General features: G+C 36.8%; 1 protein-coding gene across 3 annotated transcripts in view; it reads right to left on the bottom strand.

The window, feature by feature from the left end:
* Nucleotides 1-841: 841 nt before the first annotated feature.
* LOC120248592 overlaps nucleotides 842-19,911 on the bottom strand; it is a 40,163-nt gene continuing 21,093 nt past the window's right edge. For all 3 annotated transcript variants that reach the window (XM_039256980.1, XM_039256979.1, XM_039256981.1), the window contains exons 3-8: nucleotides 18,645-18,783; nucleotides 15,527-15,648; nucleotides 13,742-13,852; nucleotides 6,944-7,050; nucleotides 3,427-3,517; nucleotides 842-979 (exon numbers count right to left, since the gene is read on the bottom strand). In XM_039256980.1, the coding sequence (XP_039112911.1) occupies nucleotides 863-979; nucleotides 3,427-3,517; nucleotides 6,944-7,050; nucleotides 13,742-13,852; nucleotides 15,527-15,648; nucleotides 18,645-18,783 (687 nt within the window). In that variant the 3' untranslated portion in view covers nucleotides 842-862. The remainder of the gene's footprint in view (nucleotides 980-3,426; nucleotides 3,518-6,943; nucleotides 7,051-13,741; nucleotides 13,853-15,526; nucleotides 15,649-18,644; nucleotides 18,784-19,911) is intronic.

Here is a 19,911-nt window from a genome sequence, read left to right on the forward strand (position 1 = left end):
AACTTCTGTCTTTTATTTTTAGCATTTTGTTTAGCTTTGATCAATAACTTATTTTTAGATGTTAAAATTGACTGCATGGCAAATTCTTTCTCATAAGCATGTGATAACAAGAGCATAATAGATAAATTCCTTTTAAAATATAGATCTCCAGGGGCGCCTGGGTGGCTCAGCTGGTTAAGTGTCTGATTCTTAGTTTTGGCTCAGGTCATGATCTCACGGTTTGTGAGTTCGAGCCCCACATCGGGCTCTGCACTGTCAATGCAGAGCCTGCTTGGGATTCTGAGAGAGAGAGAGCATGAGAGATGGAGAGGGGCAAAAGGAGAGAGAGAGAAGGAGAGAGAGGGAGAGGAAGAGAGAGAGCGAGAGAGAGAGAGGGAGAGAAGAAGAGAGAGGGAGGGAGGGAGAGGGAGAGGGAGGGAGAGAGGGAGTGAGAGGGAGGGAGAGAAAGAATCCTAAGCAGACTCTACCCTCAGCGTGGAGCCCAACATAGGGGTTGATCCCACGATCTTCGGATAATGACCTAAGTCAAAATTAAGAGTTAGAAACTCAAGCAACTGAGGCACTCAGATGCCCCTATACTTATGTTTTTAACAAGATAAAAGAAATGGGGGAAAACCAAAAATACTCTGATATTTAATTAAACTATCACAGAAATAAAAGTTGTATATAGACACAACTCTGTATCTATACACAACTATGTGTATGTATATATACCCATACAACTATTTACAAATATGTAAACATATACTCAAAGACTAGAAAGGAATATACAGAAACACATGTTAGGGTATTGAAGTGATTTTTTTAATTAATTTGTAATATATGCCAGAAAACATCACACTGAGATATGACTAATTTAATGTTACAGAATCTTATACAAATGAATTTGTTCAAGAGCTTCTCTGTCAATATGCTTTTCTGGGTATACATTGTAGTTCAATGGTACCTCTTCAACCCAGAGAGATAACTGTATATTAATCTGGAAGAAAAAGATTATAAAAATACATATAAACTGCAGAACGATCCTGATCTCTGGAACTTTTAAGAAATCATGACGAACTAAGTAACTAAATACAAGAGATTTTTTTTTTAACAATGAGCAGGACTAAGTTTACATGGTGTCACATGATCAATATTTTAAAAATTTATTTATTGATTTTGAGAGAGATGGAGACAATGGAAGTGGGGGAGGGGCAGAGAGGGAGAGAGAGAGAATCCCAAGCAGGCTCTGCGCTGCCTGCACGGGGACTGACGCACGGCTGGAACTCACGAAACTATGAGATCATGACCTGAGCCAAAACCAGTAGTCAGATGCTCAACCAACTGAGCCACCCAGCTCCCCTCACATGAACAATTCTTTGCTATACTACATGGTAGGTCTGTGGATTCAGGATTTAATTTACTTTGATTTTGGAACTTGAAAGAAAAAATAAAATACAGAATAATTGTTTTTATGTAACTGGTTTAATCATCATCATTAGGTTTAAACAATAAAAGACTAGAACAAGGAGAATACACAGAGAAAGGAAAAAACTATGCATACATACACAGTGATGGTGCTAAGGGATTACATGAGAAGGGCTCATCTGTCCCCCCATAACCTTTATCAGGTCCTTTCCTTTGCACTGTAAACTTGAGTCTCCATGACACAGAAATTCTAGAGCTACCAATGAATATATCTGGTTAAAGAAGTTTCATTAAATAAGAAAGCAATAAACTTATTAAAAATTTATGTATAAATTTATGTATGAATACTTATATACTCATAAGTAATAATTTCCAGTGGTTATCTAGACAGATTTACATCTTTAGTGTGAAAATTACTATTTTGTTAAGTGAAAAATCACCACGTTACTTCAAATCTATACAGAAATAATAAATTGGAGACCATATATTTAAGACACATTTTTAGAAGTATAGAAAATATGGTAGGATTATACCACTCATGAGATGGGTCTCTCCTGGAAAAGAATTAAGTGGAGGGAATGGGGAAATTAACATCTTTTCTTTATATATCTCAGGACTATATCCCTGTTATGGCAAACATGAATTACTTTTATAACTTAGATGATTAGCAAAAATTTCTTAAAGTATTATTGACGAATGTTTAGTTTTTTTAAAGGAAGAAATAGATACTTAAATTTGGTAGTGCTTATAGGTAAGGAAAGTGCTACTAAAAAAAACTATTAATACTCCCTTATTAAGAAATACAGTAGTATCTTTCATCTGGGGGTCTCTAAGAACTTTATAAATACTAATTAACCTTTATATAAAGGTCAATTTATTGGATTGAAACTTAGTAAGTATGGGCCTTATTTATTTTATTATTTTTAAAGTCTGTCGTTTTTAAAGAAATGTTTAGAGCATGCAGGGGAGGGGCAGAGAGGGAGGGACACAGAGAGTCCAAAGCGGCCTCTGCCCTGTCAACACAAAGCCAGACATGGGTCTCAAACCCCTGATGATGAGATCATGACCTTGGCCAAAGTCAGATGTTCAACCGACAGAGCCACCCAGGTGCTCTGGGCTTGGTTTATATGGAGAATATGAGGAACAAAGAAGTGGACTGCATAAAATTCCAAACTGCATACAGTACATGGACCTCCAATGTACATAGTTTATTCTAGAAGCCTTGAACAACACTAATCTTTTTGTTCTAAAGAAATGTTAAGATGTGGGTGTTCTAAGCTTCTTACAAACATTTAAGAGTATTTGTTAACCTAAAACTGTAACTCCCCAGTTGGAAAACCTGGGTGGAGTAGCAAAGGAAACTATACCAAAATAAGAATTACAATTTCAGAGCTCTTGCAGCCAATGAACAAACTACAAACCCGTTCTTAAGTCATAGGGTCTTTCTATTCTATCATATGTCACTTTATTCAGAAAAAACATTTCCAGAATATTATAATAGCTACCAGAAAAAAGTAGAAGAGGGGCACCTGGGTGGCTCAGTCGGTAAGCAGCCAACTTCAGCTCAGGTTATGATTTCATGGTTCATGGGTTTGAGCCCTGTGTTAGGCTCTGTGCTGACACTTCGGAGCCTGGAGTCTGCTTCAGATTCTGTGTCTCCCTCTCTCTCTGTCCCTCCCCCGCTCAAGCTCTGTCTCTCTAAAATAAAAATGTTTTTCTCTCTAAAATAAAAATGTTTTGGGGTGCCTGGGTGGCTCAGTCGGTTAGGCGTCCGACTTGGCTCAAGTCATGATCTCACAGTTCGTGGGTTCGAGCCTGGTGTCGGGCTCTGTGCTGACAGCTAGCTCAGATCCTGGAGCCTGCTTCAGATTCTGTGTCCCCTTCTCTCTGACCCTCCCCTGCTCACGCTGTCTCTCTCAGAAATAAATAAAAACATTAAAAAAAAAAGTTAAAAAAAAAAAAGGAAAAAGTAGAAGAAAAGTTTTGACAATAAAAATGCCGGGAAAGAGGCTTACATACCTGAAGACGTGAGAGAGAATCTTCAAGGCTTGGTACTGTTACTAATAAGGATCCTTGTTTCCTTACATTATGGCTGATATATTCCCAGGCTCTGCAACATATTAAAAACTTATATTTTAGGTTTTACCAGACACTGAACACTTAAAAAAAAAAATGATGACAAAGAAAATGCAGTACAGGCAATACCTAGAAATCCAGGTGGGCAAAAATGTTTGCCTGTAGGAAATAGGATTACAGCAACAAATTAGAAATTGGTAAATTTTTCAGCTCAGTATTGAGGAGCTTTAACAAGATGGGGATTTGTATCACTACCAGGTATTGAAAGGCCAAAACTTAGTTCTCAGGACCAATACACAAGTCAAAGCTGAATCAGCAGTTAAAGCCCCTCAAACTCTTGATGAAGTGTGTCAAAACTGGTTCTGCAGGACGGAAAAGGGCTGGGGAGAGGCAGAGGTGGGGAAGAGGTGGGGAGCAAGGCCACAGAAGCCAGAAACCAAGCAAAGGCTAACAATAGAGCATAATATGTAGGTTACATCTTTTAAAATAACATCAAGAGTGAAATCATACTTTATTTGGTTGTCAAATATATTTAATGCAAAGACTTTTGGACAGTATGGCACCTGCAAGGTTGAGTGGGGCCAGCCAGGTTGAAAGCAGATGGAATGTCGTGTACATATGCAATGTGCCAGAGGGCAACACCTGGGTAGTTCTGATTCACTTTAGTGTGGACATGAGCTGGATTTCTCATGTACATGAGTCTTAACAGTACACCCCACTACTGGGGGAGCAACGGTCAGCAAAGCAGTGGTGTGCATCCCTTGCAACGGGCAGGTGGGCAGCAGTGTCCCTTGCATTTATTTTTAGTTACAGCAATTTATTAGGTTTAATATTCTGGAGTTTATTAGGCAAATGATACATATGTTCTTTTTTCTTAGGCTAGATCTAAAATCATGTAGCAGTGCTTGGTAATAGTCACTGTGCTTGGGTTAGAGCTCTTGCTTTGATATGGTTCTTTAAAAATGATATATTTTACAAGTTTATTTATTTAAAAATTTTTTTTTTAATGTTTTATTTATTTCTAGGAGAGAGAGAGAGAGACAGCGTGAGCAGGGGAGGGCCAGAGAGAGAGAGGGAGTCACAGACTCTGAAACAGGCTCCAGGCTCTGAGCTGGCAGTCAGCACAGAGCCCGACGTGGGGCTCGAACCCACGAACCGCGAGATCATGACCTAAGCGAAAGTCGGACGCTTAACCGACTAAGCCACCCAGGCGCCCCTTACAAATTTATTTAATAAGAATGAAGAAGCTGAGTCAATTGGCATGGTTGGGCATGACTCTCAAAATAGCATCTGCTATTTCTGGTCAGCTATCACTGTAGTAGTTGCATCTGTTTTGTCTTCTAAAAAAATGCATTTAGACACCTTTGAAAGTAACAATTACTCTACAAATCTGGGGTGCTCCCCTGTAATGAGAACTAACTTATTCTGAAGCCTGAGCCTTTCCTCAGTACACATTTTCTATTAGTATATTTCTGCTTTCTCTTCTATACTAGCTCCTATAGCAACATCACCCACTTAATTACATCCCAGGCTGTAATTAAGACTACAAGTCTTTGGAGACTAGATGTGATGCCATCTATTCCTTTTCACTTAGTACAATACAGAATTAATATAGGTAAATGATCAGTTACTTCAGAACAATTCCAATGTCAAAATACTTTACTATGTGTTCTAAACATTCTCCTATATACTGTCATTCATGACCATAACGTGTATATATTTAGAATGCATTGCACTAGACTAAGTTAGGAGAAATGACTGAACCAACATATATGGCCAAAACCTATTCATTGAACAATGTAGAATTTGTGAATGAATGTACCAAGAAACCTTTTAAAGCAGCCCAAACATTCACTATTTCCAATATCAAGTTCACCAGCAGTTTTCACCAGTCTTCAGTAGTCAAAATCTTTCTACGATGAATTTCCAAAGACTTTAAGGTGTTCTAACTTCCTGTACAACATAAACCCGGCTAATATTTCATTTTCCAACAATCATGTAATGTTTTGGCTACTGGTCATTAACTTAAAGAGGTAAGAACTAACTACACTTTGTCCACTGGAAATTAAGTTTAAAGAGGGCACTATTATTAAAACAACTTTGTTCATGTTGTGTTTCTGGTCTTTAGCCCATGACCAAAAATTACCACTCACTGTGGCTGAGCTTTGACTATATGATTGAACGGTTAACCAGTTTCTTTCTTTCTTCTTTTTAATGTTTATTTACTTATTTTTGAGAGAGGAGAATGTGAGCAGGGGAGGGGCAGAGAAGGAGAGAGAGCAACCGAAGCAGGTTCCACAAATGGCATGGAGCCTGACGTGGGGCTCAATCCCATGAACTATGAGATCATGACCTGAGCTGAAATCAAGAGTAGGACGTTTAACCGTTGAGCCACCTAGGCGCCCCGAACTAGTTTCTTTTTAAAATATTTAAATTGATAATTTCAGAGTGACCTTAGCCTACCAGTAATGGGTATGGATATAAGGGTGGCAGGACAAAGAGGTTTAGCCATTTGGGATTCTACTCAGTAACAACTGTTTATGGTCTGTAACCATATACCTTTTTATTTCTCCACAATAGAAAAATTATTGATACACTAATCCAAACATTTGTGTAATTCCCTTTCATATATATGGAAAGGAGCTTTCCTGCATCTAGAGTACACATATGCCATGATGTTAATAGTCAGCAATCCTAACGAGGCAGAAAAATAAGTGTCTCAGACTATGGACCATAGGAATTTTCTAATTAGAGGAACCTACTGGTCCTGACGGGTCACAAAACATCAAAACTGTGGCAGAGAAGTCAAAAAAGTGATCACAGATTTGTTAATTTTTCCATTACCTGAAGAGTGGAATAACCTTAGGGACCTACTATTACTGCCTTAAAAATATTTTTACAGTTTGATAATTAAGCACTATTTTGATTAATATTCTTTTATCTTGTTTTTTACTCACAGAAATTCCCATCATTTTGTAATAAAATAGCATATGAGATGTCTTTTTCAAAAAAATTAAAACTGAGACAGAAAAGAGTAAGTATAAATGCTCATTGGGAACAGATAGATATCTTATTGTGTCTGTGATTGCTAAGCAGGTACTTAGGTCATGATATCATTTTATATACCCCCCCTCAATTAGACGTAATATTTTACAAAGTTAGACAATTGAGGTTTATTTTTCTTTTATAATAATACATTTCCTTATTAATATAATCTTGTTGGAGTTGTTTTATAAACAAGTTTAATATGAAAATATTTCCACTTTACCAATCCTTTGTTTTTTAAATAAATATCCATTTATTTAAGTAATCTCTACACCCAATGTGGGGCTCGAGCTCATGATCCCAAGATTAAGAGTCACTTGATCTACTGACTGAGACAGCCAGGTGTCCCACTAACTCCTTTTCTTACTTTGCTGAATATAGTTTAACAGATTCTTTGCTTGAATAAATAACATACCTGGCCTGTTCTGCCTCATCAAGAAAATATTCGAAGACATTATTCATTATAATAACATCAGCATTTTGCAGAAGTGAACCTTGGGTACAGATGTCTGCATGAAGCACCTAAAGAATAATGAGTTCATTTAAGAAAACAAAGATACTAAAAAAAAAAATTAGTTAAAAAAAAGAAAACAAAGATACTGTATCATATAACCAGATATATACCAGAAGATATATTTATTGGTTCAATGATGTTGTGAGGCAATATGAGAAGTTAACCCTACTTAAAATGGGAGAGCGAACAGTATATTTAATAGTACTGTCTGTGGGAGATACTTAATATCTAATAAAAACCATAAACTTGTGAAAATTTGTTTTAGATGGATTTATTTATATAGTCATATGAGTCTTTTAATGTCTAGTGCAGAGCTTTTCCCACTATGATTATATCATTAACTGTAAAAGTCAAAGGTCCTAGGTTCAAATTGTGGCTCTATCATCAAGAGAGTCTGTATACTTAGGCAGTCAGTATCCTCATAAATAAATCGGAATATAGCTGGTCTGATTCACAGAATCAAATGGGATCATATAAAAACTGTAAAAGTAATTGATACATTGTAAAATGTTAATATGTTTATTGGCTTTTCTGACTTTTCATCTAAAATTTACTTGAATATATTATTTATCTAAGAAAGCTAACAAGGTATTTATTTAAAAATTGTATGCCTCACACCCAAAATGATAGAATACCTAAAAATAAACTTAATTAAGGAGGTGAAAGACCTGTACTCCGAAAACAATAAAACACTGATGAAACAAATTCAAGATGACACAAAAAAATGGAAAGACATTTCATGTTCAGGGGCTGGAAGAACAAATATTATTAAAATATCTATACTACCCAAAACAATTTATAGATTTTTAATCCCTAACAAAACACCAACAGCAATTTTCACAGAACTAGAACAAACAATCCTAAACTTTGTATGGAACTACAAAGGACCCCAAATGGCCAAAGCAATCTTGAAAAAGAAAAACAAAACTGGAGGTAACACGATTCTAGACTTCAAGTTGTATTACAAAGTTGTAGTGATCAAAACAGTACGGTTTTGGCACAAATATAGACACATGGATCAATGGAATAGAATAGAAAACCCAGAAATAAACCCACAACTATATGGTCAATTAACCTTTGACACAAGAGGAAAGAATATGCAACAAGAAAAAGACCGTGTCTTTAACAAATGGTATTGGGAAAACTGTATGGCTACATGCAAAAGAATGAAACTGAACCACTTTCTTATGCCATACACAGAAATAAACTAAAAATGGAGTAAAGAACTAAAGGTAAGACATGAAACCATAAAAATCCTAAAAAGAGTATAGGTAATAATTTCTTTGACATGGACTATAGCAACATGTTTCTAGATAGGCCTCCCAAGGCAAAGGAAACAAAAGCAAAAATAAACTAGTGGGACTACATAAAAGTAAAAAGCTTCTGTACAGCAAAGGAAATGGCAAAACTAAAAGACAACCTTCTGAATGGGAGATGACATTTGCAAATGACATATCTGAGAAAGGGTTAGCACCCAAAATCTATAAAGCACATATACAACCTAACATCAAAAAACCAAATAATTCAATTAAAAAATGGGCAGAAGACATGAACAGACATTTCTCCAAAGAAGACATATGGATGGCCAACAGATACATGGGACATCTATATGAAAAGATGCTCAACATTACTTATCATCAGGGAACTAGAAATCAGAACTACAATGAGCTATCACTTCATATATGTCAGAATGACTAAAATAAAAAACACAACAACAAATGTTGGCAAGGATGTAGAGAAAAAGGAACCTTCATGCACTGCCGGTGGGAATGCAAACTGATGCAGTCACCATAGAAGGCAGTAGGAAGGTTCCTCACAAAGGTAAAAATAGCACTACTGGGTAGTTACTGAAAAAATATAAAAGCACTAATTCAAAAGGACACATGCACCCCTATGTATATTGCAGCATTATTTATGATACCCCAACTATGGCATCAGTCCAAGTGTCCACCAACAGATGACTGGATAAAGATTGAGTCATAATCAAGAATGGAATCTTGCCACGTGCAATAACATGGGTGAGCTAGAGAGTATAATGCTAAGCGAAACAAGTTAGTCAGAGAAAGACAAATAGCATATGATTTCACTCATATGTGGAATTCAGGAAAACAAACAAAGGAAAAAAGAGAGAGAAACTAAAAATCATATTCTTAACTGTAGAGAACAAACTGATGGCAGCAGAGGGGAGTTGGGTGGGAGAATGGGTGAAATAGGTGATGGGGATTAAAGAGTACACTTAAAACTAATATAACACTCTATGTTAACAATACTAGAGTTAAAACAAAAAACTTAATAATAAAATATAAAAACTATATATCTCCAAAGAATTAACCTAGACTACAATCAACAAGTCTTACAGAGCACAAGCAAGATAACAAGAGAAAACATCTATTTTCTATAGAAGAAAACAAACCTCTTTTCTTAAAAAAATTTTTTTTTCAATGTTTATTTATTTTTGAGAAAGAGACAGAATGTGAGCAGGGGAGGGGTAGACAGAGAGGGAGACACAGAATCTGAAACAAGCTTCAGGCTCTGAGCTAGCTGTCAGCACAGAGCCCCATCATGGGGCTCAGACCCACAAACCCACGAACCGTGAGATCATGACCTGAGCCAAAGTTGGATGCTTAACTGACTGAACCACGCAGGCGCCCCCAGAAAATCACTTTAAACTTTCTTAAAAAAAAATTTTTTTTAACGTTTATTTCTGAGAGCCAGAACATGAGTTCGGGAAGGGCAGAGAGAGGGGAGGCATAGAATCCGAAATAGGTTCTAGGCTCTAAGCTGTCGGCATAGAGCCCGATGCGGGACTCAAACCCATGAACTATGAGATAATGACCTGAGCCAAAGTTGGACACCCAACCGACTGAGCCACTCAGGAGCCCCTCACTTTAAACTTTCTAAACATGTTGCTGAGATATGAAATAGGTATGCAAATTAACCTATGGATATACTACAGCTCTCACAGAGTTTCCTCTTTTTCTTTCCCATCTCTGTTCATTCTCCCACACCTTATCCCACAGATAGGGTCAAAAAAGAATGTGGTGGATCAATTAATTATGGCAACCAATAGAGGTCCCAGGAAAACCCCTCAAAATGGCTCTGGACAAACTGGAATGCTAACAAGGCAAAGGCCACAAGACAAACAAAATCAATTTAACCAGTTTTTAATGGGCACTTCCTATAAATATAAGATACTATGCAGGGAGATATAACATGATGAATGAGATACAATATCTACACTCAAAGATGTTATAATCTAGTAGTGGGACAAAACAGCTATGTTGGTAACTCTAAGTGCCATCAAAGGAATAAGCAAGAGAATAAAGGAAAATTCATCTTTAGCCTAAAAGAAAGGGAAGAATTTAAATCAATGGGTCTTTTCATAATGCACATAAGACATGGCATGTACTCTTGTACTTTCTTGAAACCCCATTATAATAAAAGTAGAAGGTTTTTAGAAAAGAAGATATATACCCACAGGATGAAGAAAATGGGAAAGCAAACAACAGACATAAAAATTTGTGAAGTTAAGAGGGTCTTTTGACTGGCTTAGTCGGTAGAGCATGAGACTCTTGATCTTGAGGTTGTAAGTTTAAGCCCCATGTTAAGCCACGTTAGGTGTAGAGATTACTTAAAATCGTAAAAAAAAATTAGTATGTGAGGAAAAAAAGAGGAACTAATAAGGAATTTAGGACCAGAAAAATCTGATTTCTAAGTAGATTATGTTTCTATAATTCTATATATCTCTATAATTCTACATAGTTATATATATAATTCTATATATGCCTATAATTTTATATAGAATAAATATATATATATCTATATATAAATACATATGTATCTGTAATATACATATATTCTACATATTTCTAGATATATAGAAAGCAAGATCCAGATTCATACTACAGAATCTCAAAAAGGCTTATATTTGGTGATATGGGGGCATTTCTGGGTGAAGGAGTATGGAGAAATGCTAAAAATACCGGTAACCTGGTTGAAAGTCAGTTTTAGAAGCACCCAGACCCCTACACACCTTTCCCCTAGCCTAGCAATAGAGGTTTATTCTCTGAGAAGGATAAAACACTAAGGTCTCTGGGTCAGGGGTCATCAGGAATAGTTGAAAGAAACGCTAATGTACTGAAAACAAGGGAAGTAAGGAAATAACACAGACAGGATGTGTGAATCCCTTACGTCCCAATTCTCCTCCTCTATCCCTCAGTCCCCAGGATGTTGATTGCCATATAGTAAGGAGACTGGAAAGGTTTTCTCTGGGCAATCAGATCAGCCCAAGAGGAAAGATCTTAAGATACTTCATCAGATATTCTCCAACTAATTAACAACCCAAACGAGATCACTCAACAGTGAAGCCCACAGTGCTCAGAATCCCCACTTAAGTGCTGAGAACTTCAACGAGCTTTTTGTTTTTCACTCTCAAGTATGAACAGACAACCAAGGATTCTTAGACTTGAGGAAAGTCCTGTTAAAAAAGACCAAACATGACCTAAAACAAAACAAAAACACAAAGACTGAGCCTTAAGGGCTAGATGGATTTCAACAGACTATAAAAAATATTAAAAAAAATAAAAATTTAAAATAAAAAAAATAGTCCTACAATTCCTTTCTGTTGATCTTAGGGCCTCTCAAACACAACAATTATCTTTAGCATCAAGGAAGGAAACTGTTAAGGTTGCCAATAAAATGGTATAAAAACAGCTTTCTGCTGTTGAGTTACTAATAGTCACTGAAGCCACAAGCTGGGAAAATATGTGGGATGGGTGTGCATCCACATATACTCTTTGAAAAGCAAGGGGTAAAAATCTTTTAAAATGTAAATAACCTTTTTTTTTTTTTTTAAAGTTTATTTATTTAGAGAGAGGGAGAACACACACATGAGCAGCGGAGGGGCAGAGAGACAGGGAGAGAGAGAATCCCAAGCAGGCTCTGCCGTCAGCACAGCACCCAAGGTGGGCCTCAAACTCACAGACTGAAATTGTGACCTGAGCTGAAATTAAGTCAGATACTTAACCGACTGAGCCACTTGGACACCCTGTAAATAAATGTTTTATATACCTTTAACATCTTCTTTAAAAAAAAAATAAAGTACTTGGTTGTCCATTTATAAACTATGATTCTTAGAGATCCTGATTTTTATTAAAAAAATTTTTTTAATGTTTATTTTTGAGAGAGAATGAACACATGAGTGGGGGAGGGGCAGAGAGACGGGTGCAGAGGATCCCAAGCAGGCTCTGTGCTGACAGCAAACAGCCCATAGTGGGGCTCGAACTTACAAACCATGAAGTTACAACCTGAATTGAAGTTGGGTTCTTAACCAACTGATCCACCCAGGTGCTCCAGAGGTTCTAATTTTTAAATCTCAATTTCCAATTAAATAGACATTCCTGTTAGTTACATGATTCTTACTATCCAAGAGTGTTTTTGTTCACTAAATATGGGATAGTGAGAAAAACCCATTTTTTAATTGGACAGTAAATTTACTTTATTTGCCTCTCTAAGATGAGAAAGAGAGAGACAGAGAGAGAGAGAGAAAAAAGGAAGTTTGGAAGGAGGAAGACAATGAAAAAATTTTCTTCACTAAGAAAGGGGAAGAAGACTAGATCCTCAATTGTACTGAGATGTCTTTCAACATTAGACTGCCCTTAACACCAGAAAGCCTTAGATGTTCAATATTTCTCTGCATTGCCATTAGAAGTATAGGATTGGCAGTGAAAGGGTAAGAATTACTGCATTAAGCAAAAAACTTCCTTTCCCCCTTTTGGTTATTTTTGCCATTACATATAGAAAAAGAGTAAAGTTCTGTTGTAGCCCAACCCAGGGCATCATTACTGCTGAACTGCCATTCTGTGGCAGCCACAAATTCTCCTGAAAGCTTAGAAAAAGAAGATAAAGAACTGAGAGCATTACCTAATCTTTTTGCTTACTTTCAACGTAAGAGTTTAATTAAATACACTTCTGACCAACATCTAGAGGTTCAAAAATGCTACCACAACTGTACTAGAGTGGAGATGAAAGAAATTAAGAAAAAAAATTCCACTTTCTAATAACACTGGGGAGAAAGAGAAATAGGAGTGGAAGATAATTATAATTAAATTCACCTTTATTAATGTTTTAAAATATTAAGTCAACTCCACCTGTTTCTACACAACAGCAAACAAGAATAGATTCAAAAAGATTTTCTAACTCCAATTCAGAAGAAACTTGGCTGAATTATGGTATATGATAGCCAACAGAATATATACATTTAGATATAGATTTTTAATTTATTTTTTAAATGTTTATTTATTTTGGAGAGGGAGAGAGAGAGCAAGTGAGCAGGGGAAGTAGAGAAAGAGAGAAAGACACAGAATCGGAAGCTGTCCCCACAGAGCCCGATGCGGTGCTCAAACTCACAGACTGCGAAATCATGACCTGAGCCAAAGTCCAATGCTTACCTGAATGAGCCACCCAGGCGCCTCTACAACAGAATATATAAACAGGTACCTTTAATACAGCTTAGGAAACACAGTCAATGGTACTGTAATAGTGCTGTGTGGGGACAGATGGTAGCTACACTCGTGGTGAGCACAGCATAGTGTACAGACTTGTCAACCATCATGTTGTACACCTGAAACTAATGTAACACTGTGTGTCAACTATACTTCATAAATAAATAAGTAAGTAAATAAATAAATAAAAGGGTACCTTTATTCTGTCAGTGAACTGGTATTTTTTAATAACCATTTCCTGCAACTGGCAAAAATCTCCATTCAGTTCTACTCCGTATAGTTGCAGTGCTGAACTGTAAAGGTAACCCTGAAAAAATGAAGACATGTTATGATGCAAATGAATTAATTGTGAGTTCATTTCTACTTAAAATTTAAAAAGTCAAACTTTAAAAAAAAGAGAATTCAATAAAGGAAAAATAAAATGAAAGATAAATAACTTGGAGTGCATGTATGCATGTAAAACCTAGGACTTCAAGAACTTAAAGACTATGACTTATCAAGACCTTGATTGTAGTTTATTAATTTCCATTATTTAGAAGTAATCATATTTTGGAAGATTGATTTCTTCCTTTTCCTGATAAAACTGTGCATTCAACAAAGTTGGAAGTGATCACATACAGACTCTCTGTTTAATACCCTATTTCTGTAATTTCTTGGCAAGTTTTATCAGGGGAAATCAAGAAAAGGAGTTAACCTGTGGAGAATATAATGGAAAATCATGCACAGTATGACAATAGAAAAAGGTGGCCAGAGATGTGTCTGTTGGGCTTAGGAAAGTCAGTCTGGGGTCTGCAATCTGCTAAAGATAATTGGCCAATTGGTTAGCAAGGATAATCAAGAACTGACTAAATATTAATAATGTATCCATTTTTGGTTGCAATAACAAAAAAATAGTATGGGAGGAGAGGCAAATCATATTCTGAATATCACTTTATATGAACAAACACCCATATGTAAATCAGATTTATATTTACAGCCCATACTGGATTTTTAGAATATGTTCAACAGAACATATGAAGGTATTCAAAAATTTCTGTTGAATCAGTAACCATATTAATAAGGAGAAAAATGACAATATGTTTATTAACGCTGCCACATACCTGTGTAGCCAGGTTTCTTTCAGCTATATACTCTTCCAACAAATCAGAAAATGGACAAGAGTGGAGCAAATATGGTAAACAATCATAATCTCTAATGTTCTCCAAACAAAACCATCTGACAATCTGTATTTTCTATTACAGGTGTCATTACTAATTATAGAATGAAAGCCTTAACACTATAAAACAAACTAAGCACTAAAGAGTTAACTTTCTGTTCAGAGCAGGCAATGGATGCTGGGAACTGATGGTGTCTATTTCTGGCATGAGTCTCTCCTGCTGTTGGCCACATGTTTTAACAAGTCGCTAATGACAACCAGAAACCACATTTAAGTTTTTTGATAAAACCATTTAAGAGCATTAGAAATACTCATGATTTGAATTTTTAAAAAAGCCACCTTGAAGTGATATTTCAGAAACAAATGTCTACATTCAAAATCGAATCATGGAAAATTGGAGCAAGATGTACTTGGATACCATTTAGTTAGCTTATTTACAAGTGAGGAGCTTGAAGTTAGGGGTATTAAGGGACTTGCTTATGGCCATATATAATTTCCTAGGTCAGGTAAATTTTGTAAAACTTTAATAAAAGCTCTTACCAAAGCTGAGTCCATCAATAGTGATGGACAAAATAGCAAAGTGTTAGGAGGGTCACCTGCTTGTTTTGTTGATATTCTTTTATTTGTATCACAGAGACAAACTAGTAAAGGAAATCAGAGGACTGGCCTTTGAAATTCCAAGTCCAATATACTATTTTAACTTCATTATTCTGTTACTCTAATAAATAAAGCCAAGCTGTCACCTTGGATGGTGGCAGGCAAAACTGTTGCTAGCAGAAGAAAGTATTTTCCAAATGTTGAGTGTGTCCACAAGCTGGACTTTACCCCATAAAGGACTGTGCCAAGTCTGGAGCCAACGTCAACCAAGACCTTTCCCGACAGATCAGGGAGGACATGATGATAAATAAACTTCAATTCCATCAGGGAGAAGGAATGAGAAATAAATCCTGGAGAATGAGAACAGAATAAACATCAAATTGTGCTTAGGAATTAAACATTGTCTTCTTTTTTCTAATTCTTTAATCCATATTTATAAAGCATATATTTTTTAAATTTTTAAAATGTTTATAATTGAGAGAGAGTCAGAGAGACAGAGCGTGAGTGGGGGAGGGGCAGAGAGAGCTGGAGACACAGCATCTGAAGCAGGCTCCAGGCTCTGAGCTGTCAGCACAGAGCCCAACATGGGGCACGAACCCACAAATGGTGAGATCATGACCTGAGGTGAAGTTTGATGCCCCACAGATTGAGCCACCCAGGTGCTCTATAAAGCGTATTTCATGTTTTTCTCTTCTTCATCAACGAAGGCAATTTAGTGTTTTTTTTAGAAAAAAATTAATATGATAATTTTGCACTCACTCACTCTGAGCTGTATTAGAGAAGAATAAATATGAAGTCTCTGACATTTAAAAGGCCTCTAGAGAACAGCTACTTAGCAACCTGTCCCTATCCCTGTGCCCCCTCGCTTCCTTGCTGCTACTTAGAGGTCCTTGGTTTTCCCTTCTTTGCCCTATGACTGTTACTCTGTGGGATGTTTCCTAACTCCCATAGCATCTGGCTTTCTCCCCTGACCCCAGAGCAACCAGAGAACAGCCACACACTGCTGCATAGAACACTGACTACTGAATGAATGATCACCTCTGGAGTTGTGCAACGTGGCAGCCCGGACCAACCTAAAATGCACTCTGGAGTGCAGGAGGAGGCTGGTATGAGGGGAGGCGAAGACACCCCCATAAATCATTTTTATTTCCCTTAGTTTAATTGCTACAATTTTTTAACTTCTACTAGGTTCTTAGCCCATCTTCTTATCCCATTGTTTGTGTAACAAATATCTGGAAGAACCTGAGTATATTTTTTAAAGACTTACTATATTATGTCCTACATAATATAATGGTCAGGAAGGGGAGAAACTTTGGCTATAAGTAATAGATGGTAGCAAAGAAAATGGGAAGCAGGCAGGCTAATCCCTTGGAAGAAAATAAAGGGTGTGACTGGGGGGGGGGGGGGGGCTTTGACCACTACAGTCCTTTTCTGCCTAGAGTCCTCATCTGCACACCTGGCCTGCACACCCAGTCACTATTTACAACCTGATTTCTATGGGAAAATGCATCTATTTTCCCACAAAATGCTTTGTAATTTTCAAATTGCTATGTGTCAAACATATCTCTTCTTTAGACTTCTGCAAATCAGATCTGATATGGTATTATAGTTGTAATTCACTTTTTAGTTTTTATTCTATGGTTCTTGTCTAAGTCCTTTTTCTGTGAATTTCAACTAACTCAAATGGCAACTGTGAGTACTGCCTAAAAATAGAATCTTAAACAGCAAATCAGGGAAATTTAATTCCCCATTATAATATAGATACAATATATTTGTATTAGCAGCACATTACAAATTTGGTAGTAGTTAACTTCTGACAATGATATTATCTGAGGTAAGTAATATCAACACAAGATTACTTACCTGGAGGGGTGGGCCACTATAAGCAATAACTCTAAATCTAAGTGACCAGGAAGATTGAAATAGCATGTCTAAAGCAACAGCCTAGATGGTCATATCCAATATGAACAAAGAATATGTTAACAGAAGAGTTAGCATATTAGTAGCATGGGGTTAGTCTAACTTCCCATTTGGGACACAGGTGTTGCATCTGAGGGGCAGAGAGGCAGGAGACTTTCTGTCACTAGTGTTGTACTCTCTTACAGACTGGAGACATTTGACTAGGTCAAATCATGGCATGAATAAACTCAAGATTATCTTTTTTAAAAAGTTTTTTTTTTTTAATGTTTATTTATATTTGAGAGAGAGAGAGAAAGAACATGTTTGTGTGTGCGAGTTCGGGAGGGGCAGAGAGAGATGGGGACACAGAGTTCGAAGCAGGCTCCAGGTTCTGAGCTGTAAGCACAGAGCCCAATGCGGGGCTTGAGCTTATGAGCTGTGAGAACATGACCTAAGCTGAAGTTGGATGCTCAATGGACTGTGACATCCAGGCACTCCCAAGATTATCTATTCCTGTCCTCTGAATCCATGTCCATCCAACAATATCCAACAATATCTGGTTACTATCTGACTTCTCAAGTAGATGCATTTATTTATTTATTTAATTTATAATGTTTTATTTATTTCTGAGAGAGAGAGAGAGACAGGGTGAGCAGGGGAGAGTTAGAGAGAAGGGGAGACACAGAATCAGAAACCGGCTCCAGGCTATGAGCTGGCTGTCATCATAGAGCCCGACGTGGGGCTCGAACCCTCGAACTGTGAGATCATAACCTGAGCTGAAGTTGGACGCTTAACTGACTGAGCCACCCAGGTGCCCCTCAAGTAGATGCTTTTATATGAAGACCACTTCAGGGCCCCTGCAGTTACATTTCTCATTGTAAATGAATGAGCATTATGGCTTATCTATTAATCTCTTTTAAGTATGGAAAGTATAAATTGGTTTCGCTGTACTCAGTTACTTCTGATTAGTTTCTGGACCTGAAAAGTCACCTCTGTGAAAAGCAGAGAAACCTTCCCTGGAGACATTAAGTGGCCTAACTTTCCTGGACAAGATTTCTATTTCGCCTCCTAAACCACGATAATTCTAATGGCTATGTTGGAGATTGGTCTTTCCCTGTCAAAAACCATTGAATGCCTCGATCAAGAATTTGCATTCTTGGGCATCTGGGTGACCTAGTTGGTTAAACATCTGACTCTTGATTTCGGCTCAGCTCATGGTCTCACAGTTGGTGGTATCAAGCCCCACGTCAGGCTCTGTGCTGACAGTGTGAAGCCTGCTGGGGATTCCTTCTCCCTCTCTCTCTCTGTCCTACCCCTGCTCGCACATGCTCTCTTAAAAATAAACTTAAAAAAAATGTAATTAATTTTAAAAAATGAGTTTGTATCCTCATAGAATGTAAAGAAAAGAATACACAAAGTCATCAGGTTTGCATATTTGAGTGCCTACCTAAAGGTGCAATCTGGCGTGAGCCACAAACCATACAGTAGTTTCTGCTCATTCTTCCTTCCTCACATAATGAATCAATAAAGTCTTCATCATAAAGGAATGCATCAACGTGAACTGTGGGTTCTGGCTGCTGCTGTATCTGGTGGAGAGAAGAAGAACTTCAAAAGAAACAAAGTACAAAGGAGTCTCTTTTTATTGCTAAATAAGGCAAAACATCAGTGGTTCACATGCTAAAAATCTGAGAGCAAAAACAAGGCACAGAAAGACAAGTTTCACTTACTGAAGAGCAACCCTGCTCTTCTTTCATTTTATTTCTGAGACACTTAGAAACTTTAAAGCTGATCTGTAATGATACAACATATGGCCATGAGAAATATATAAAATTTGAGTTAAAGGAGTATTTTGAGACCTTCCTGTCCATCCTAACTAGTATATTTTACAAATAAAGAAACTCATACTCAGAGAGATATCTCCAAAGAAATGACCATAAGAGAGGAAAGAATTGAAACTAAAACTAATACCACACTCTTCTGAGTCCTACATGTCAGTGACTTACCTACCAAAATACTTAGCAAGTAATCTTAGATAAGAGGCAAAGTTTTCAAATAATAATGATGTTAGTAAAATTTCTTGCTGACAATAGCCTTTTATTAATACTGGCAATACATGACATAATAGCAAGTGGCTACAAAGGAAAAAATGTCTGATTCTTTTCACCTTAACTATAATAAGGTATCAACCTATTTACTTAGAGATCTATAAAATGATATCTACACCTACACACACACACACGAATCTATGTTATACGTGTGTAATATGTATGAACATACACAAGGTCTAGAAAGAAAGAAAGGAAGATAAAAATAGTTTGTTAGGATAAGGGATTATGGGTTAACCATTACAGGCAATGAATGTACTTTTTCCTTGTTTCATATATTTTGGTATATCATGCTAGAGATAGGACTGCCTTATTAATAACATCCAAACTATTATTACAAATACTTTCTCAGTTTTTATACTATCCACTACTTTCCACCTATGAGAATCCACTCTGAATGACTAGACGTTTACTAAGATTCGCTAAGTGTTCACAATGTGCACAGCACTATTAAAAATTTACAGGATTTAGTTCTGCTTAGGAATTTGCATACTGAAAAACCACATAGAGAGTTGCTGTTTTCAGATTAGTGGGAGAAGAGATTATTATTAGCTTTGCTTTAGGAAACAATATTCCTAGCATATGTACCCCATAAGAGTTGAGATCTGA

This window comes from Hyaena hyaena, unplaced genomic scaffold, assembly GCF_003009895.1.
Source record: "Hyaena hyaena isolate Hyena2069 unplaced genomic scaffold, ASM300989v1 scaffold_599, whole genome shotgun sequence".
In the NCBI taxonomy this organism is placed as follows: domain Eukaryota; kingdom Metazoa; phylum Chordata; class Mammalia; order Carnivora; family Hyaenidae; genus Hyaena; species Hyaena hyaena.